The 22,305-nt window shown below is 42.7% G+C and overlaps 1 protein-coding gene across 7 annotated transcripts; it reads left to right on the top strand.

Moving 5' to 3' along the window:
* Positions 1-1,807: 1,807 nt before the first annotated feature.
* Positions 1,808-21,463, top strand: spry1 (sprouty homolog 1, antagonist of FGF signaling (Drosophila)). 7 transcript variants are annotated; one of them, XM_078539798.1, is made up of 3 exons: positions 8,349-9,764; positions 11,402-11,590; positions 18,576-21,463. In XM_078539798.1, exon 3 carries the CDS (start codon positions 18,631-18,633, stop codon positions 19,603-19,605), a length of 975 nt encoding a protein of 324 aa, XP_078395924.1. In that variant the 5' UTR covers positions 8,349-9,764; positions 11,402-11,590; positions 18,576-18,630; the 3' UTR covers positions 19,606-21,463. The 7 variants fall into 7 exon arrangements, with proteins under 7 accessions (XP_078395960.1, XP_078395978.1, XP_078395924.1 ...); XM_078539806.1 differs by lacking the exon at positions 8,349-9,764 and adding an exon at positions 10,161-10,395; XM_078539816.1 differs by lacking the exon at positions 8,349-9,764 and adding an exon at positions 10,453-10,575.
* Positions 21,464-22,305: the final 842 nt, after the last annotated feature.

Below are 22,305 nucleotides of genomic sequence, written 5' to 3'. Positions count from 1 at the left end.
TCAATGCCCTCGAATGCCTCGATTGAACCTGCCTCCACCACACTTGCTCTCCAAGGAAATCAGTCCCAGCCTGTCCAATCTATCTTTGTAACTGAAGTTTCTCATCCCTGGAACCATTCTTGTAAACCCCTTCTGCACTCTCTCCAATGTGTTCACATCTTTCCTATAGTGTGACATTCAGAACTGTACACAATACTCCAGCTGAGCTCTAACTGGTGTCTTATATACGCTCAGCATAACCCCCTTGCTCTTGTACTCTATGCCCTTATTAATAAAGCCCAGAATACTGTATGCTTTATTAACTGCTCTCTCCAACTGTCCTGCCACCTTCAATGACCTATGCACATATACACCCAGTTCCCTCTGCTCCTGCAAACCCTTAAGAATTGCACCCTTACTTTATATTGCCTCTCCATGTTCTTCCTACCAAAATGCATTGCCTCACACTTCTCCACATTGAACTTCATCTGCCACCTACCTGTCCATTCCACCAATGTGTCAATGTCCTTTTGAAACCCTACATTGTCCTCCTCATGGTTTACAATTCTCCAAAGTTTCATATCATTCACAGACTTTGAAATTGCCCCCTGCACACCAAGATCTGGATCATTTATATATATCAGGAAAAGCAAGGGTCCCAACACCGACCCCTAGGGAACTCCACTACAAACCTTCCTTCAGCCTGAAAAATATCCATTGACCATTACCCTCTGTTTCCTATTACTCAGCCAATTTTTTTAACCATGTTGCTACTGTCCCTTTTATTCCATGAGCTATGACTTCTCTCACAAGTTTCACTCATTCTTTCACAGGGCTGCGATCCCATGGGACTGATTAGCTCCTTCTCCCTACAATGTTCCAACTTTTAAAATGTAACATTGGAGTTAACTAAACATTATTTCCTGCTTTAAGCCCTTTTCAATGTTTGAGGTGCTGGCACTATGGACCTTAGCCCTCGATCAGGAGATTGAATTAACATAGCCATGCACCAATGTTTTATATTTTAACTAATGTTATAATGATCTGGAATCCATTACCTGAAATCTTGGTGAAAGTAGATTCAGTAGTAACTTTCAAAGGGGAATTGGCTGCATGGAGAGAATTGCAGGGCTACAGTGAAAGAGTTGGAAAGGGGACTAATTGCAGCACTCTTTCAAAGAGCCAACACGGACACAATGGGCCAAGTGCTCTCCTGTGCTGCACGATTTTATGATTCAATGTCTCGGCACTCCGATAAGATGGCATGAAAATAATTCCACTGAAGAAAAAAGGAGGGATTTTCTAAAAGTAAGAGTAACTTTAATTAGAGGTTGCCTTAGCAGCATTTGATTTTGAGCTGGGTAGTTCTATTTCTTGAAAGCTCCTCTTGTCTAGTTAGGGATTGAGCATAGGGAGGTGTCAGCTGTGGCTCAGTTCATAGCACCCTCGCCTTTGAATCAGAGGGTTGTGGGTTCATGTCCCACTCCCGGAAACCAAGAACTGTGATTGTACTCGAAAAGAGTTGCAATCTGTGACTGTTGGTAACTCGAACGAGTTTCCTACAGGTAGGAAGTAGACGATAGAGATTTAATCAATGTTATATAGATATAACGCTCCAGTTAGTCATTTATACCACTGCTTTTCAGTTTGATTTGCGATGAGTTTCTGTCTCCGGAACATTTACAGTTATACCCACTGTAATACATCATCATTTTTGTTTGAATCCTTCAGTTCAGACTACGTAAAGAAGCCGCGGGGCTGTTTCGCTGGAGTCTAATCCGCCTGCTGGTATCACAGAGGCAGCTTTGGCATCCGCCTCAGTTGGATTTACAGGAAACCAGCCGACAGCTCGCTGAATGAACATTTACAGCCGAACATGATCCGAGTGTCGCCGCCCCGACATAGGAGCCGGGCTATGGTAATGACCCGACGCATTTTAACAACTCATTACACGGAGGGTCTGAACTGCAATGCCACGCCCACTCGACATTTGTAACGTGCTCATGATTTTAGGTTGGAAATGTTTGCATGAATCGGTTGAAACCTTTCACTTTGTCATAAAATGTGTTTTTTTGAGATCAGTGATAGTCGAGGTCAGCTCATTCCGGACCATGGGTATGGGGACTGCGTGTTCAATGTTGGGACAGGCTTCTCGTGCGATTAGGCAGAACCCATACCGCGTCCTCACCCCAAAGCACAGACACAAATTCGGCGCTAAAATTCCTCTTTGTGTTTTTCTTAGACCGGGCTCACTAAGCCACTTCGAAACTCATCTTATAATACCAGCTTTCTCAAAGGATGTAGCTCTGTGCTCTGAGACATGGTTTAATCTTTGATCATGTACAACCAAGGAGTTTTCCCTATTGTACACCTTTTAGCAGAAGGTGCACTTCTGCTTCAACACTTCACGGAGACTATCTTTTTAGCGGTTCAATTACTGGGTGTTTTTACTCGGGGAATATGAATTCTTAAATTGCTGTGGAGCTCCACATATTCAAGCTTAACTACGTCTAATTTAACGGGTTGAAAGAGAAAGAAACAGTAAGATATTGAATATTTCGGGTAGGGTGTGAGGACACCCTCAGTACAGTGAGATTCACTCTTACACAGCGAACTTTGGCGCCCCTGCAGACTGCAAATCCATTGAAAAGGACCAGATCACAGGATAGATACAGTTGAGGAAGGCCCTTGTTAGTTTAGCCATCCAGAAAGAGCCGACAGCCTTTTCACCGTCACATTCAATTGTTTGTTAAATGATCCCAGAGCTTTCATCTCCCAAACGCCCATTCCATACCTCGGTTACTCTCTGTGCGAGGAGCTTCCTGACATCAGTCTGCCTTTTCGCAATTTGTCTTTTATCGTGGTTTAGTTTGAAGTATTGTCCCAACCTACTTTTTTTTCGAAATAGCTTGTGTTCTTTGTTCTTTGTTTACAAGTTGGCATACGTTCTACTCAGTGCATATGTTATAGTTTACAAAGTAGATTGTGCTAATGAGTGAACTTTGATTCAGGGCAAATCCAAACGAGTAAAGAATGAAAACAGAGCTCATAACTTTGAACTCACTGAGCACCATGTAGTGCAATACCCTCTCCAGGCTATGACAGAGGTGCTCCAGAAGAAACGGTTGAGCATTGCTGGTGCTGGTGGAATATTCCCCGCTTAGTTGGCAGGGTGGATTCTATAACTATGAAGCACCAACAAACATTTTTTTCCTAAAAATATGCTTTATTCACAGTATTTGCACGTTACATTACTAGTGCAGTAGTATACATGGTGCAATGCAGATCAATTTGGTTAACACAGTATATGGTACTGGTGGGTGCTTCACTTCAATTCTAATGCAGACTTGGTCACATTTACATTGTATTAAACGGGGTTTTCCACAGCTCCCCCAGCCCGTTGGGGTTCTATGGTGGCAGGGCCTTCAACTGTGGCCTTTCCCATGGAGCCTTTGTGCGGCTGCCCAAGCTCCAGCGCATCGCTCTGCTCCCAGACCTTGGAAGGTGAAAGTTTGCAATGCTTGGTCATGGACAGCTCCTTGACAAGCATGATCAGCAGGTTTGGGGCTTAGTTGATGGTCCTCCAGCAGCAACTGATGTTTGTCTCAGGGAGGGTCAGTCCCCTGGGACAGTCGGCAGAGCGCAGGGTCCTGTGTTGCACAGTTAATCGGGATGATGCTTGACAAAAGACCACTGCATCTCTTTCCTGACATTGTTCTCCAATGCAGATGTCAGGAGGTGGGCCACGCCTTGAGGACAGCCTATAGTGGTGCAGAGGTGAGCAGGAAGGTTCTAATGGGGAGGGCACTAACCACCAGCAGCCAGGGTATGTCTTGGTGCTTGTTTGGAAGTTCTGGCAATGAGGTGTGCTGTCAAATGACCACGACAGTCTGCTCAGGGAACCATTCAATAGAATCCACTTGTTTTTCCACAGAGCCTCTAGGACCTTACGTACAGACTGGGGCCTGATTGACCTGTGCTCAAAGGGGGGTTTCTGCACCAACTTTTCTACAAGGGACAAGTGGGATGTCACAGTCTATCTGAACAATGACAATGTGGCCAGATCCATCTTTCATTTATTTACCTCTGAGTAAAAATTTAGAAAAATACCCGCTGGATCTGCTGGGCGTTTTAAAACTTGAATCAATACCACTCCCTCCGGTGTCACTCCCAAGTGGTCTGAGATGGTCAAGGTGCGGTTTGAAAGCAGGTTGAGAGCAGCCTCTAGGAGTTACGCGATCATTTTGAATTTTATCCTGATATCGTTGGCGGTGGTGGGCTTGGGGTTTGGGGAGGGGGTGGGGGGTGATGGGTAGGCAGTGATGGGTGGGGGGGGGGGGGGGTGATGGTTGGGCAGTGTGGGGGCCTTGCGCCACCAGTTCCAGAAATGTAAATCCTCTATTCGCTAAAACTTAATAAACATTTTGGCGAATCTAGTGATGATCAGGGGCTGTGAAAAGGTCAACTTCATAGAAACAGGAAAGATAAGCACTTCACTGACACTAAAAGGAAGACGGCTGCCAGCTGACAGTGATGTATATTCTACACGGTGCCTCGTGGTATCATCGCTGCTTTCATTATCTTCACTAGCTCGGAATGTTGTAAAGTAGTGGGAAGGATCCGCAATGTGATTATCAGACTGACCAATGAAAGCCACAAGGTGAATGTTCTTTCGATGGCCGCAAGCATCATTGTGCTCACCCATGGGGCAGTCACTCCTATAGGGCAGGATGGTTTTCCGGGTTCCGGCAGCCTTGTACAATTTGGTGGGGGAGGAGGAGGGTGTTACTATTCACACCCACAGGAAGCCAGTATCCCGCTGGATGTCAATTCCGAATTTAGAACTGGCGCTGGTTGGAAACCTACACTGTCTGGCAGGATTAAGATTAAGATTAAGGCTTGCTCTGGTATTGTAATTATACCTTAGCTACTGCAGCGCATTGTAAAGCTACCAGGTGTCCTTTGCGACTGACCCCAAAAGTTGCATTGCTGCACAAATGGCAGGCATCACCAGTATTTGGGTGAATGGGCCCCATTCAAGGAAATTGCCAAACTCGGTGCAATGCTGAGCTCCTCCGTACCAGGTTCAGTTGCATATTCACCACCTCCGCTTCAAAACTGGCTAAATTCTTGTTGATGCATGCAGAAAAAAAAGACAGGACTTCTCGTGCAGTTAGTTCCCCTTCAGTTTGAAATGTATCACCCCAGTAAGCACAATAACGAAACTAAAACTCGTTCTTCAATAAAATGATTCTGAATTTCTGATGAAAAAGACGCTTGCATTTCAAATGTACACTGTAAAACAATTTGCTACCTGGTATGTATCTGTAGCCGGGCTAAGTGCTGCCATGTGGAAAATTGTTTTAAATTCTCAGAAACTAATATATGGACAGATTTTAGTTTTCCGGCATTAAATAGGAGCATTGAATGACAAGCTAATGTTTACTCAAGATGTTTCTAATATTGGTTGTTAAGGGTTTGGTAAATTGTTACCGTAACACAGCACGACTTGCAGCAGCCCCGATGTGTAATAGAGCAGGCTGGATTGACTGGCTCTGCCCGGACTCTGACTGACACATTTACCATATGAAAAGGTAAACAGCGTCCATCAATGTCAGATAACCAAACCACAGACCATGCGTACCGTGAAGCTTGGATCCTATCTGCCGAATTCATTCGAGCGAAGCGTCTCTTTACCCGCCCTTCTCGCCTCCCCCTCCCAAGCCCCGAGTAGGGCTGCCTCACTGGGAGGTGGGAGTGCGGGAGCGCTCGGAAAAGCTTCCGCTCATTGCGATAACCGACAGCAGCTACAGGTGACGGCACATCGCGCACACCCTGCCAGCCTTTGCATTGGTTTGAGAACACCTCCCGAGTGCTCCATACCCACATGGACTGAAATCGCAAGGCCGAGCTTCCCAAAGCTTTTGAAAAGCAGAATTTAACATGTAGACTAGACAATTGGTTGCAGGTTCGATATCCCCCCTCTCTCTCTCTATATATATATATACAGTCTGCCTACACTCGCCCACAGAATTAATGTTTGAGCCCATAACTGCGACCCGGTTGTGCAACGTCCGAAAGGAAGACATCCCCCCCTTTCAAAGTAAATCTGTAATCTCCCTACAGATTGAAACTCTTTCAAGTTATCAACAGTCACAGATTGTAACTCTTTCAAGTACATTCACAGTTCTTGGTTTCCAGGAGTGGGACATGAACCCACAACCTTCTGATTCAAAGGCGAGGGTGCTATGAACTGAGCCACAGCTGACACCTCATCACTTTAATGTTATTGGTCATTTTCTTTTTTGATTGGTTATTTTGGGGAATAGTCGCCGAATGTTTATATCTGCCTGGTGGGGGGAGGGGTAGCGGCAGAAACCCTTAGTGTCTCCCCTGCCGACCGTACACTTACTGTGCAGACTGGGAGATTAGTTTGTTCCCAAAGAAAGTAGTTCTGACCCAGGAACAGGAATATGAATAATAATAAGTTAAGTTTAAGGAGGCATTACCTATTTCCTGCAGTCGAAATGTCTTAATTACACTGCTTTGAATATACAGAGCAGACATCAACCGTTCCTAATTCAGCACGTTGAAATCAATTAAACAGATTGACCCGGTGGCACCCAGGAAGTTACGCCTATGAATATAATTAAAGGTTATATCAAAGGAACTCCCAGTGCTGTTCTAGGAATAAACATCAAATGGGTGGGGGAGGGTATTAACATTTTAAATATTAGTTAGTCGCCCCTGATGTGTGAACTCAATCAGAGGGAGCGTGTGGTTAAAGTTGGCACTCAATTAACCAGCTTGATTTTTATCAATGCCACATCTTATTCTAATTGTGCTGCCCCTGTGTCCCTGACTCTCATCACCAGAAACAGTCGGAAAACAAGCTTTGTGGATTAACAGAAACACGGCGGAAACAGAAATGAGTTAATTAAAAAATTAACAGGACAATACTGTTAAGAATAGATTTTGGGAGGTCAATATCTGTACCTTTCTTCAAACAATGGTTTCCAAGCAGCAGTATTCCTCTTTAAAATATGAATTTTATTTTTAAAAATGACTAATATTGAGTTTTGGAATTTATTTTATGTAAAGGGAAGGGGGTTTGGGTCAGCTCTGACAGAAGTGGTTCAGTCTTAATTTACGGAAACGAATGGACTAAAGGCTCTTGATATCTTTTCTGTTTCCAATGCTCGAGCTGTAGTTGTTGGGGGCAGGGGTTGTTGTAGAGTGGGATATGTCTGTGTTTGATCATTCCTGTTCGATCACGCAGCGGGGTTGGTGTCTCTTTAAATCCGACCTGCAGTTCCTGCGGAACTTGGCGTTGTAGTTTACAGTTCTTTGAAGCCCCATTTGGTCAGTTCCTTCGCCTCCAGGCCTGACATCTTCTCGCCTGATGAGATCCCTGATAACTGGTCTGGGAGAGATGATGGACTAACAGATAAATCCCTTAATTTCTTTAAACGGGTCTTCAGCCGTTCCGGTGTGAAAGGGCGGCTTAATGATCAGTCAGACTTCAGATGAAAGGGAAGCCAGAGGGTTAATGAATGAGCGATTTCCTGCACAAATGAAACCAGCCAAAGAGCCATGGGTCGCCCCAAAGGAACACTCAAGAGACAGGACAACAACAAAGGAAGCGTCTGTATTTCATAATGCAGATATACTGTACTCAGGATGAACGGAAGAGGTTCGGTGTACTCTACCAGATTGATAAATATATCATTAAAATATCATGCGCGGGCGCACACACGCACTGTCTATCTATATATATGAAAGGTTACCCCACATCGCAGTACAAATTAGATTAATAAGTGCAAGCAGGAATTATTTAACATTACACACAAATTACACTTGGAGCCATTGAGTGCAGGCTCCCGCCCCATACAGAAAGTTTCGTGGATTTACATTAACATTCTCAGCATGTGCTCGGTGGCAGGAGACAGTTGTTTTGGTGCATTCAAATGACTGCAGCAACAACAAAGAGGAGTTTAGGAAGTCGGGATTTCCCCCCAGTGTGATCTGAGCACAAAAGCACTACCCAAAGGTACGGGCTGATGAAAGGGTTCAGCTCCTATATACCTGGATTCTTAATATTCCGACACGGGGATTTATTTTTTGGCTGGGTAAGTAGAAAAAAACCTAAGCGAAATTCAAAAGTTTTTTAAAAAAAAACTTATGTATGTTTAATAATGGCCTTTGAAAGCAAGATTTCGTCGTTGCGGGTCTTTTTAATGAATGTTTCCTCTGCCTCTTTTGTAAACCACATTCGTTTTTCTCATCTGAAAGCTCTTTTCTGCATAATGGGAACCAGCAGGATGCGATAGAGGGAGAATTGCGCTGGATTCCGGTCTGCGGTTTATTTTACAAATGAATAATAAAGCCGCCGAGGGCCGAAGGCAGTGAGACGCTCAGATGATTTTTCTCCAAGGGCTCATTCAACATTAGGAACATTTTTCTTAGTAGCATATTGAGTGCCGTGTGTCTGAGGGAGCATTTGGGGAGTTGTGCACATCAACAAAGTAAGAAAATGTGTATTTTCTTAAATCTCATTGAGATGGGGTGAAACATGTTAAAATAAACTCGAGTGAAATAAACAAGGACACAATAGTAACAAATTATTCTTATTTTTTAATGTTTCAATTGGTTTCCTTTAATGTTGCAATTAAGTTCAACCGAACCGGTTTAGGCTGGAATATAGATTGTTAAAATATAGCAAAAATAATAGTTAATGTTGCAATTTGTTGTTGTAAAAGTTCGCCATCTGAGTGAAATCAGACCAACAATCTTGTAGCGATCATCTCTGGTCGGATGCACCGTTTCCTCTGATCCAATTAGCGGGATATTTCCCACCAATCTCCTTTCAGCATAAACCTTGTATCCCTAAACCGACCAATCCGCTTCCTAGAAAAAAGGGTTGTCGCCTCCCTCTTATCCAATCCGAATCCGCGAGCCGCGGCGTGTCCAGAGATAACCAATCAGCGGCGACCGGATGTCTTGTATCCTCTTTATTCCCATTTTTTTTCCGCTTCTGGGACGCCGGAGACCAATAGGCGGCGGTGGAATGCAAATTTATGGCCAATGAGCAGCTGTGGAATGCGAAGTCTCGACCAATGAGGGTGAAGGGAACGTGGTGTGTGTTTGGTGGAGAAGGAGCAGCCGTCAGTGGCACTGAGAATAAGTCCAGAGCAGGCTACAGTGAGCAGAGCAACTCTGCACTCCTATATATAAAGCAACAGCTCACGTTTGCAGACTCTGGCTGCCGGACACAGCCTCACAAGCAGACGCACCAATAATCACACAGCAGGTACACCAGGCTTCACAAGTGAGAACACAACAGGCTTACATATACAGTTGTCATAACCTACAAACACATGCAGCCATACCGTGCACTGGTGACAGCTTCATATAGGAAATCAGGTGTCTGGACAGGAGACCATCATACAAAACAATCGCCGTGCCTTACGGAGAGTGTCATTACAAAAAAGGAAAGCGCCCATTGACAAGCTGCAGTGAGCGTCGCGGAGGGAATACCCAAAGGCTGCTGCTGGACATTGTACATGGGCAGTGTTGTAGAGTGAGGGGCTGGCCGCCGGCTCACTGCACCACAGGCTCCTGCTTCTATCAACTCGACCTCACTCTTGTTTCGATCCGACGACTTAACGACGTGACTCCTAAATATTAGGTGATTTAAGGCTTGAGACTGGATCTACCTTCTTGGAAAATACTTTTGCATATCACACAATAAAATGGATTTGTACTTGGTGGATGTATGGAAATAGGTAAGATTCCTTGACATTTTATAACTTAGAAACAGTTTTTTAAAAAAAAATCGTGTCTGGACGGCTTTTACAAACGCGTATTAATTAATACTCATAGCACAGCATAAGATTTTTTAAATCCCTAAATGAAAATGGAAAACTGATTTTTTTTTGCCGGAGATTATAAAATCTTCAGGTTGAATCCACTTCCACTTGTGGAAATGGCCAATCTAGTTGAATGACCCCAGTGTTGTTACTGGAAAGTCCGCCCCCGTGTGGTGTTCTCCATCCCCTCGAGTGCCAGCCTGTTGCTGCTGGATTCATTCATAATTTCACCCCCCCACCCCCCCCTCCTGCCCTCTCTTCTCCTCCCGTCTCTCTCTCACTTCCCTCGGCTCGGTGAACGATCGATTAACCAGAGTTGATGTGCGCTCCGAGAGGGCGCTGCTGGCTCCAGTCACCCCGCATTCGGCTGCGGGGCTTCTGATGGACCCTTTTCTGAGCCCTTTTCATTGAAACAATCGCCGGGAAGCTGCTCGCCAGGCAGCAGGAATTGAGGGGCCACGGATCCTTCCCCTTTTGCCCATTGCCTGACGGGGAGAGGAGACGGTTCTTGCAGAGTTTCGGCACAGCAACTGCTATTTGCTACAAGGTGATTGTGTGTGTGTGTGTGCGGGTGGGGGGGAATCAGGCTTATCGGTTTGAGGAAGGCAGCTGGAGAGGGATTCGGATACGTGCAACATATTGAAGTGCTGCGGGACTGTAGGAGCTTCCCACTATTCTCAGATGAGTGTCGGAAGGGTTGAGAGCTGAAATTATTATTGCATGACTGGTGAGAGTTGTTGAGCTTTGGGGTGGGGGGGGGGGGTGGTGGTGGTGGGCAAGGGGGCGTTTTCTCCCACCCCTTCGGCCCGGCCCCCCCTCTCTCTCTCTCTCCAGCTGCCCACAGTGACTGTGAAGTCGGTGTGTTTTTCAGTGCTCTTGACCCCAGCATCGCCCAAGGATCGGGCGCCCGTTGTGTGTGCGGGGAGAGTGTAGTGCGCCTTGTCTCTTCAGTGGGGAGCTGGCCCAGCCCGGGCCCGGCCCCCGGAGCTCCCCTTTTGGACTCACTTGCAATGCTGAGCCGAGTCTGATTTGTAACCCTAAAACGTGGCTTGACTTTAAAGCAAAAACACCCCTGTGTGTGTGACGGTGGCTTTTTTGGGTTCGGATTCCCATGAGCGCCTCTCCCACAGCAGAGCGGTCTGCAAAAATAAAACACAAATCCGGTTTGTTCTGCAACTCTGCCAACACAGACAGCACAGGCCAGAGAGCAAAGTCAAATGCCAAGGTCAGGGATTGTATGTGAGTTGGTGGGGGGAGGGGGAGAAAGTTCAGGGCTTTCTGCCCAGTGCAGCGACTAAGGTAAACGCTGAAGTTCGAAGTGAACACAGGCGAGAGAGTCTTCCCAGGTCACGGATTGAGGTCAGTCTGGGGAATTCTCTGGGTGCATGTTGAGCAGCATGAAACTCGAAGCCCTTCCCGAAATCAGTCCTCTGCATGTTCTTCGCTCTTGCAAGCACAAGCAGTGAGTGAGAAGTTAGTAAACGCTGGCATTTTCCTGGGCTTGTTAAATAACAGAAACAGTTTGAAGAAGCATTGTTATTATTAATTTGCAGGTGCCAGCCTACGTGTCTCTCGTAACTTGCAAAGCGAGAAAGGTTTTGTTATAAACTGCTGGCTGAGCCATGTTAAAATGTTCAGCGCCCAATTACTCCTTCGGGTGCAGTTTCGAGCGAGACGACTTGTATTTGAGTCAACATGATGGACAATTCACCAGGGTTCAAGCAGTACAATATGTTCTTCTGGTGAGGATTTAACTTCTAAACTTGGCTGTCATCCACCCCAGTTTCACCTTTAGACTTTTATTAAGAGGTAACTTGCAAACGGCCAAAGGAAGAGCGGAAGATATGGCACTTTTGCAATGGAAGCTAATGTGCTGCACTTGCAGTTGGCTGATCTACTGTGAAATTTTATTAACCACTAAAATATAACTTCCTGTCAGTATCACACTGTGATAAAACATGATGGGCTTTGGATATGAAGTGACTGGTAATTATCAGTGATTAGATAGATTCTAGTAATTTCATATTCAAATTGTGCCTGCAGAAAAAATGGTTTGTTCTTCCATACTCTGTCTTCATGGAAAAATCCAGAACCATAGAGTGGTACAGCACAGAAGGAGGCCATTTGCTCCATCATGCCCATGTTGGCTCTCATGCAAAAGCAATTCACCTAAGCCACTCCTCCACCCTTTCCCCTTTGGCTCAAACTAGATGCCATGTTGGCTAAGGTCTCATCAGATGTGAGAATGTCACCATTTTATAGTTGGAAACATCCAGAAACTATGACAAATATTTTATTCAGGTGTAACACAGCATCATAACTATTTACTTCTGGCCACTGTTACATCACTCATCAATCTAGATACTTCTAAACTGTGTGATAGACTTTGAGTTAAAAACAAAGTGCTGGAAAAACTCAGTAGGCCTGGCAGCATCTCTGGAGACAGAAACAGAGTTAAGGCTTTGAGTTGAATATGACTCCTTTTTGGAGCGCTTTCTAAAGAAGAATCATACAGACTCAAAACATTAGCTCTGTTTCTGTCTCCACAGATGCTGCCAGACCTGCTGAGTTTTTTCCACACTTTCTGTCTTTCAGATCTCCAACATCCACATCAATTTGCTTTTATGACTTTGGGTGATGGTCCTCTTTGGAGATAAAGTGGGAGAATGCCTGCTTTTCTCCATAATTATCAACTCTTAACAACGTTGCAGGAGCATGCACCTTTGAACTTCAGAATTTGTGAGAGTACATTTTCATTAGTGGGCCATTAATTATGGAAAAAAAACTCATACTCTCCTTGTTTTTGTTGAGAGAAATTTTATGTCCTGTTTTAGGAACACCAAAACCTGGTAGGGTAGCAGTCCTCTAATTTGGTGGGCCTCTGAATTTAATTTTCAAACTCCATTCTGGCCTCCTCATGCTTTTTCTCTCTTCTACATATTTTCTGTATACCCATACTCTCATCTCACACACATCATCTTCCACCAATTTATCTCTGTGTCCTTGCCCATGGCACTGAAAGCCTAATGTTTAAAGCATTTTGTCCCTTCCCTTAATCAGACATGCTTAAGCTGTAGACTTTTCAGTGTGAGGTTTGAGCGCCCAAATTATTGCTTCAGGTGCTGTTGTTACTGGTGTTAGGACACAGGCTGAAGATGTTTGGCTCTGGATATGTATATTTGCCACTTAAGCTCATTATTGTCACTTGTATGGAAGGCAGGCTCTGAATTCTTATACTTGTGCATTGCAAGTTTTAAAAATGTAGTTTCTCAGCAGATCTCATCAAGTCAGAATGAATATGAAAACTATTATATTTGCTCCAACTAACCTACCCCTTAGTGCCAGGTCCTCCATGAGGACATTTATCATACATAACAGCCTCTCATCCCTTCAATTGTACAACTGCTCTTTAATGCAAAGCAAAATAAAACCTTTGTGGTTTTGGTGGGGAGGGACTTTCCAACCTAGTTGTTAAATTATGAATACTTTTCCAGCGTTTTTTCCAAATCTGTATTATATTTGTGCAAGAATTTAAGGACTGAGCTGTATTTATTAACCAGACCACTATATTCTACTTCATGTGTAGAAATCAGTCAGTAAGTGGTTGCATTTTTGTGGCATTTTAAGGCAAGAATGCCTCTTGCACAAAAATAAGCTAGCGCTGTGCAGTGTTGTGGAAGCTCCCAAATTAAAACCGCATTATGGATGCCACATGGTAATAGTCTCTTAATTCAGTCCTGTTTGTGCTGACCGAGATCTAGTGTTTCATTGTCAGTATAATCCTTCTACTGCAAGAGCAGAGGACCAGGTGCTTAGGGAAATCCAGCAGATCCTGGCAACTCTGTGCAAGGCAATTGTTTTAACCCATTGCTATCCCCATTTTAGTACAAGAACTTATACAGTTTGAAATCTCTGCAATTTAAAAAAAAAACACTTTTCAGGGTGAGGGAGAAATGGGAGTGAGATTGCCTGGATAATGTGGTGCTGGGATGTAACCAACAGCTACTTTGTAGGAATAATGGTTATGTATTAAATATGCAAGTCATTAAGTGTGCTGCAGTTATGTTATCGATGGTTCTAATAGACATTGCCTTTAGAAGGATATATAGAAAGAGCATGGTGCTGTAATTCACAGTTGCATACACAAAACTGCTTTGGAAGAATTTGGGGAGATGATGCTGTGAAATATGTAAGGTACTTGGTGGAGAATGATGACATTGAGCATTATGTTTCTGACGCTGTTCTCCTCCCATCAGTGTCATGCACAAGAAACTAATACATTAACCCTGCAACTACTGACTCCACTTTTGTGTCGTTTTAAGCATTGAACATCAAAAAAACCAAGTCATAGTTTTCAGTTTGAAAATCTAAAATGTTACATACTATGAGTAAACTTTTTGAACAGATATGCCTCAGGATAACTTTATTTGTAGTGTTGTCAGTATAAGTCAAATTATTTTCTTCCCTTGCCTTTTTTAGACTGGTTTTAGTCTTTTTGGGGCTATGTTACAGTTAATTTTCACTGTAAAATGTAGTGGTAAAACAGTTCTTTTGCAATATGTCATACAGTATGTATCTCTATGACATGTTGTGAGTACATTTGTATCTTCAGAAATGACTGCATTGCAGTAGCCCTATTCTTTACACAAGGTCTCCCTCCACCTGAAATAAATAAAATAAATTTCCTCTTCTGTGCACATTCTTTGCTGGGAAATTGGGGTGTTTTGAGCTACCGCCATCTTCATTCCTCTTCTGTAGTGTCCAATAGCATGCATAGTTTGAAGAGACTGCATCAGATATGGCTGTTCTAACTTTTTCTCTCCTCTTTCTTTCCTCTGCCCTCCCCCACCCACTGCCCTTCAGATAAGATTATTTATTGTCAGCATACCTAGCCAGCTGAGGCAGGTGAGGTCAGGGGACATGGCATCTTTAGAGTGGGACTTGGAAGTGTGACAATTTGTCGGGTGGGAATTGAAATTGTGCAGTTAAGCTTATGCCCTAATCCCCATATCCTTGTTTGATAATTTTAATTGTAAAGGATTCCATCTAGTGGGATGTGCACTGCTGCTTATTTCTATTATTCAGCATTGAAGGAGATTCACTGAGCTGGTTTTAGGATAATCTGTTATTTAAGATGATTTCGTGGTGGGGAAGGGGGTCTTTATTGACTGTGAATGATTAGCAACTTAATGCTAACACTTTTGGATATTGCACTCATACTTGTGCATATTTAACTTTTCATCTCCTGAAGATACGGGTTAAAGCCACAGCACCCATTCTACGCATATTAGCAATCCCTCTGGTATCTCATCCAGACTGCCATTCTTCATTCATGAGTCTAGATAATGAATGCTGACAGTTTATGTGGGATCTGGGGGGGGGCGGGGTGATGGGTTGGGGGGTAGGGGGGAACAAGGCTATGAATCACAGCCAAACCTGATCCCACTATCACTGGATAGCCATCAGCAGTAAGTACTTCGGCTCATTTTTTTCCCCCTAATTCCATAGCCCAGAAAAGTCAAGCCTTTACCGCCATTTCAGGGGAGATCAGCTAACAGCATAGAGCAGGGATTGAACATAAGACCTTCTGGGGGCATTGGTGAAGTGATCAATTGAAAGTCTAATCACTTTTAAAATTGAAAAAGGTTTAATTTATAATATAAGCAATTTGAATTTGATATCTTTCTCTTATCACAACATAATTTGTACTTAGGCTGTTTAACAATACTCATGTATTGTATTGATCTTTATTATGCATCTATTTTTATTTCTGGTAATTTTTCAAGTAACAATGCCAAACCTGTTGAAAAGTGGCTCCACTTCCGAGCTGCAAGTGATTAGCTGTATAGTGTGGGAGTTGGTGCTGGTGACCTTTCCTTTCACCGAGCCACTTGTGTAAACTTCCACCCACTGTATGAGCAAAGGTTGGAAGAAAGAAAACACAATAATGGTTCTGGTCTTGGCAAGGTTGTACTTTTATCCATGAGGTAGCGTAGAGTTTAAAAACAAATTGCAGCAGCTCAGGAAACAATCTTTTGGCAACCATATGTTTTGTTGTGGCTGTCTGGGGCAAGATTTGAACCTATAGTACTGTACAGGCTGAAAAAAAAAAGGTATAACTCCCATCAAACAAATTAAAAGCTTTCATGCTCCAAAGCTGTGATGTAGTGTCAGGATGTGGGATAGGTATTCCTCTGATTCATATATTGGAGTTCTTTGGTCTCAGCTGCATGATCAAATAGAAATGCTGACTGCAGTCCAAGTAGAGAGAACTGGTAAGCCCAGCTGGTCTCATGTATCTTCTGGTTGTCAGGTGAAGGGTGGCATTGGGCCACCCAAGAGTTTGTCACCTACTGGGAAAGGTCTAATGGTAGGAACATTAAAGTAATTCACAGTATTTCTGTGGTGCTCCTCAAGACAGGATGGCATCGCCAAGCACTCCATTAAGGAGGGAAAAACAGTGGATGTTGACCAAGGAAGGAAAATAGGATTAAAGTGAGGGAGGGATTGGGGACATGGATAAGCAACAAGTTTTAAAGTAGTCTTCAAAAACAAGGAAGGAAATGACAAGGTAAGATAGCTGGAAAGGGCATTCAAGAGGACAGGAAAACAGCTGAACTAGTGGTCATCCATTTCCATTGCAGATTTCAAAAAAAAATTTTCTTGTCATGTTTGTTGTGAAATAAGTTATAGGCCTGTAACATGAAGCTCAAAGAGCTTCAGCATTTATAAACCATTCTGTGGCTTCTCTTCCCATGTCAGCATGGCCAGCAGGCTTCATCCTCAGTAACTGGGGCGTCGTCTGGGTAGACGGTGGCATAGTGGTAATGTCACTGTACTAGTGTCTACCACTCTTACCTGGTCCGTCCTACATGAGACTCCAGACCTCCAGCAATGTGGTTGACTCTTAACTGCCCTCTGAAATGGCCTAGCAAGCCACTCTGTTCAAGGGCAATTAGGGATGGGCAACAAATGCAGGCCTTGCCAGTGATACCCAAATCCCATGAATGAATTTTAAAAATCCTCCTCCTCCTCATATGCACGATGCTTCTTAGGAACGTTGTTCACCTACGTACCTCATTGCTGCAGAAATGCTTTCATCTCCGGGTACTAATTGTCTGATCTCTTTTTAAAGTAAAATGGAAAGACCTATGTTTATTGTTTAGGTGCCACTATGATGGACAGATAATAAAAATTGTTGCATTCACGCTTTCAGTATTCAGTAGCTTGGTAGGTTACCTTAGTCAGCCTTTGATTAATGGCCTTAATTTTTAGGAGACTCAAGGCCATTTTCACCTTCAACACCTGAGCAGTGACCTGGCAGAGCAGATTGTCCTCGTACTGCAGGACCCACCTGATTTTTTTCGCCACATTGAATGGGATGAACATTGGGCAGGTCTGAAATGGGTGCACAGTTTTCATGCGAACAGATTACCACCCAGACAGTGAAGGTGAAAATTACCTGCTCTGTATGTACCTGTGCCAGTGTATTACTGTTACTGCTGTATGCTTATCTGGGAATGAAGACTGATGTTTGCTGCAGTATATAAAATGTAGTCTTAAAAGCAGTACCTAAAGACTGTGCAGGTCCCCTTTTGGGGAAAAAAATCCAAAGTGCAGTGTTTGATTCCTTTTCCCCCTGCTAAAAATGAAGTCTGGAGATGCATGCACATCACATCCATGATGTGGGCATAGCATGCATAGCACGTGACATGAACTTGATTAATAATGGGAAGCTCCAGGGACTTATTTCTTACATTCTGATGAATATGTTTTTTTTTAACTGATTCACAACCTGAAAAACTCCAAACATTTTTTTGGTGGAAGTTGGTAAAAACTGACTTTAATGATTCCTTTCAATGCTAAACTTTGCTTCCCTCACATGTTAGCCCTCGCAATCTCCAGTAGTCCCCTGATCTCCAGCAGACTCTCTTCAAAATTCTCATCTTCATTCGTATATCATCCTACTTCTGCACTCTCCAGCACCTCAATGTCTCAGAATGCATGTTTTACTCAGCTGTCCAAATTCTTTATGTCCCTATTTCTGGCAAAGTCTTTAGCCTTTGTGGCTGGCAAAATAAATTCTCTTCTGAAACCCCTCTACCTTTCTATGTCTCTCCCCAGCTTATAACTCCTGATTGCTCCTATTTCATATCACACCTTTGTCTGCTCTTGCCTTCTAATACCTGTCCTTTTGTTAAGCACCATAGGAGGTCTTGCTCTCTCTCTCTTATATATATATATAATATAAATAAAAAGTTGTCTTACTCAATATACATACGTACAAAGTGCGATAACAAAAAGACAAAAACATGTTTTCTTGCCTCTCACAGTACCCACTTTTAATGTACTTTGCTTTTACCTAACCCTGTGGCAGACCTGCAGAATTTGACTGGGCAGCATTGACAGCCTCCTTCCGTACAGTTAGAACAATCTTACCAAGAAATAGGAAAACCTCCCATTGCAGGGTAAGGAGTTCGAATCAGTGTGCAGACTGTTAATCAGTATCTGGCCCAAAGTAGAAATAACTTTTGTTGCCAATAAGGCTGCCTTGTGCATCCAAATGCAAACTTTCATTGTGGGAGCTATGGCCGCAGTCCAGTGGGTTAAGTGCTTTCTGAATCTATTCTTTTGCAGTAGCCTGGGATCCTAGTGATCCCTTAAGTTATTGTTGAATGCAGCAATGTGACTCTAATATATCTTTTTCATTTCTACTTGTTTTGGCAGAAATTCAGATGCTTGCCAAGCCTACAGTGAATGCTGGAAGTTGTGATCACCACAGATGGAGGCCCGTATTCAGCATGGCGGTGGTGGTTCATTGGTTGTGATCCAGCAGCCCTCTCTTGACAGCAGGCAGAGACTTGACTATGAACGGGAGCTGCAGCACACTGCCATTTTATCCCTCGATCAGATTAAAGCAATCAGGACCAGCAATGAGTACACAGAAGGCCCTGCTATTGCGAAGAAGGCTAATAGCATTAGTAGTAGCAGAATCACACAGCGGCATGACAAGCATGAAAGGACTCACGAAGTGATACCAATCAATGTGAATAATAACTATGAACATCGGTCCACTCACCACACACACGCCGGTCACCACTCCTCCACCAGGATGCCTGTGTTGAGCAGGTCGACCAGCACGGGTAGTGCAGCAAGTTCAGGGAGCAACAGTAGTGCGTCATCTGAGCAAGGACTTTTGGGACGTTCACCACCGACACGGCTAACCTCCAGCCACCACAGATCAGACAGGACGATTAGAATACAACCTAAAGCATCTGCCTGTACAATGGATGTACCGAAATGCTTAGGGAAGGAGGATTTGGCAAAACATAGATTTATATGTGAGCAATGTGGGAAATGCAAGTGCAGAGAGTGCACAGCGCCAAGGACCTTGCCTTCATGTTTGGCTTGTAACAAGCAGTGCCTGTGCTCAGCAGAGAGCATGGTGGAGTATGGTACGTGCATGTGCCTGGTAAAGGGAATCTTCTACCACTGCTCCAATGACGATGAGGATTCCTGTGCGGATAATCCTTGCTCGTGCTCCCATTCACACTGCTGCTCCAGATTCTTGTGCATGGGTTTAATGTCCTTGTTTCTGCCCTGTTTACTCTGCTACCTTCCAGCCAAGGGCTGTATCAAACTTTGCCAGGGGTGCTATGACCGTGTAAACCGGCCTGGGTGCCGATGCAAGAACTCGAATACTGTGTATTGCAAACTCAAGAGCTGTCCCACTCCAGGGGAGGACAAACCCTCTTGATCCGGGGCAGCAGAGTTCTTTAACACTTCCTTTTAATTTTCATTTTGAAATCATGCCTGTGTGTTTACCCATTTCATCCTAGGACTGGATTTCATCAAAATGCAGCAACTGTTCTAAACTTAGCCCATTCTACAATTGAGAGATGGCTGCTTTCTATCAACATGGAACAGCTCCAGTTCTGCCTGTCAGGCTTAGGATCATGAATATTGCTGGTCCCCATAGGTGAAGAGACATCACATCACTTCAGAGGAGTAAACCATTGCTTTCTCACCTGCAAACAGCCCCCTTAACTAGTTTGTATTGTCCACAGATATTTCATGTTACACAAACTATACTGGTATTTTTTTTTACAAATCATCAAAAAATTTTAGCATAATTGAAACAAATTAACCAGATTCTGAGGGGTGTTTGATCTGTTTAATGTATGGATGTTACAATACAATTTCTGACAAGCAAGATAATTGGGGGAAACCACTGATGCGATGGTCACAAGGTACCAACCTGCACCAGACTGGCTATCACTAAGCTAACTATCTCCATTCAAAGAGCCAGCTTTTGAGAGACATTTACAAGTAATATAATAGGTTAATTAGGTCTTGTTACTCTCCATAAAATTGTTACCTGATATTTTCTAATATATGCAAAAAAAATTTCCTGAAATTATCCAGGGTATACTTTTCCCTGTTCACTGTTTATGGTGATGAGGCAGATGTGATAATAAAGCTTGTGTTCTCTGCTTTGCACTCAATGTGCTTTACTGTGAATCTGAGTCCTTATTCTGGCCACCTCAAAAACTACTTTTAACAACAATGTACCATATTAGTTAACTGTATTGATGGATGAAAAGATTTCCAGTGTTTGCTACTTGTGGAGAAATTGTTAATGTGCTCTTTATGTTGGATTTATAGTTTTACAACATTTAGCCAACATTGAAAGTTTTCACCTCAGTTACATTGCAAGAGTACTTGGCAACATTTATTAATGTAGAATGCGAGATCTCAAAGAATACAACTTGTTTCATTGTGTGATACACAGTGAACTAGTATGATTTCAAATTCTGTAGTATAATGCATGTCAAAAGTTCTTAACACATCTCTGTGTCTAAGTTAATCGAACAGTAGAAAAGAAGATTAATATAATAATTATTTTATAAGGAAAGTTAAATGACTTGTTTTATCATCATTCAAATTCTGCACTGGTCTAAACAATTGTAAATTGCAGTGTTCTGAACAATGTCTACCATATTGTCAATCTCTCCTCTTTTAAAGGGAGGTCAGTCTTGGTTTTATATTTCAACCTAACCCACAGTGGGTGTTTCATGCAGAGGTACAGAATACCCCTTAATTTTGTCTTGATTTAATGGTGTGTTTTAAACAAAGGAGTAACAATGTCTTCTGAGAGATGATAACTAGATATCAGAGGCATTGGCAAAGTGCTTGATCGGCTCTTGATATATATCAATTACCATTTTATTGTGACATCCATAATTAAATATTGGGTTGCCTTTAAATTGATGGGACCGTACTCTGGTTTATTTTCCTAAATTTGCCCCATTAACTCTCCATACTTCTGTCTCAAGCCAAATTTGGCTTTCTTTGTGTATATATTTTATGTAAAAAAAGAAAGTTTTGAGGAATCTTGACTGTTTTTAAAATATCTCAAAACTTCTTCTGTTGTAAAGAATATTTATTATGTGAAGCTCTATTATTTTATGGTATTTATTTCAAAAAGCTGTCTGAAATTTTACTCATTTCTGAATATAACAAATATCATTACTTACTGAGAAAAATTAAGGGTGGCACAAAAGAAAATGCATATGTTAACTATAAGGCAGAAATATATAAATTAATGAAAATACCATCTTGTGTCTTGCCTGAATCTTTTGTCCTTATTTTGGATTCCCATGCAATGTCCTAAAATGACTACATTTATATAGCGCCTTATCCCTTTTTGGAAAAATATCCCAAAGTGCTTGACATGAATTACTTTGAAATGTAGTTTAACTTCTGGAAACTGAGCTACTGTAGTTTTCAGATATTTGCACCACTACCAATTCAATCAATCATTCAACTTTCTGTTGAATAAACCCTCTCCCCCAAAACTGCATAATTGCTCAGTGGGAAAATGCAGAATGTTGATGCAATACTCCATTCCACATATCAGATAGGACTCCAGTCTGATCCATAGTCTTTTTAAAAAAAAAACATGCTGCTGGCATTGGTGGTGGTGAATTTGACCATATTTAGCGCTGCAAAACACTAAACACTAGAAAGTGGATTGTTTTCCAAGTGTTCTGTCGGAGTAGGAATTCCATTAAATTGAATGCAAAGTGGTTTAGTCTGTCAGAATATTGTGGTTGGATTGGGCATGTGTTTATCCAGAATTTGATGGTCAAGCCAAAGATTTGAATAAGGATATTATTTTATTCCAGTCACTGATAATGGCTCCCAACATATTAGGACAGGGATTGTCATTAGATTATGTGCATAATGCAATGCCATAAACCTGACTGTAAACCAAGAATAACGTAAAATTGCACAATAGATAACTGTGCAATATGGTTGGCTGTTTTGCCAATCCAGTAAAAGAACTTCATAAATCACCTGTGCAGTGTACGGACGTTTCACACTTATGAAGGAATGCTGGTAATACAAAACTCCGATTTGATTTGAGTGTAATTTAGAATCGCTTTGAGCTGTT

Source organism: Cetorhinus maximus, chromosome 1 (genome assembly GCF_964194155.1).
Source record: "Cetorhinus maximus chromosome 1, sCetMax3.hap1.1, whole genome shotgun sequence".
Taxonomy (NCBI): domain Eukaryota; kingdom Metazoa; phylum Chordata; class Chondrichthyes; order Lamniformes; family Cetorhinidae; genus Cetorhinus; species Cetorhinus maximus.
This window is presented reverse-complemented; position numbering and strand designations above follow the sequence as displayed.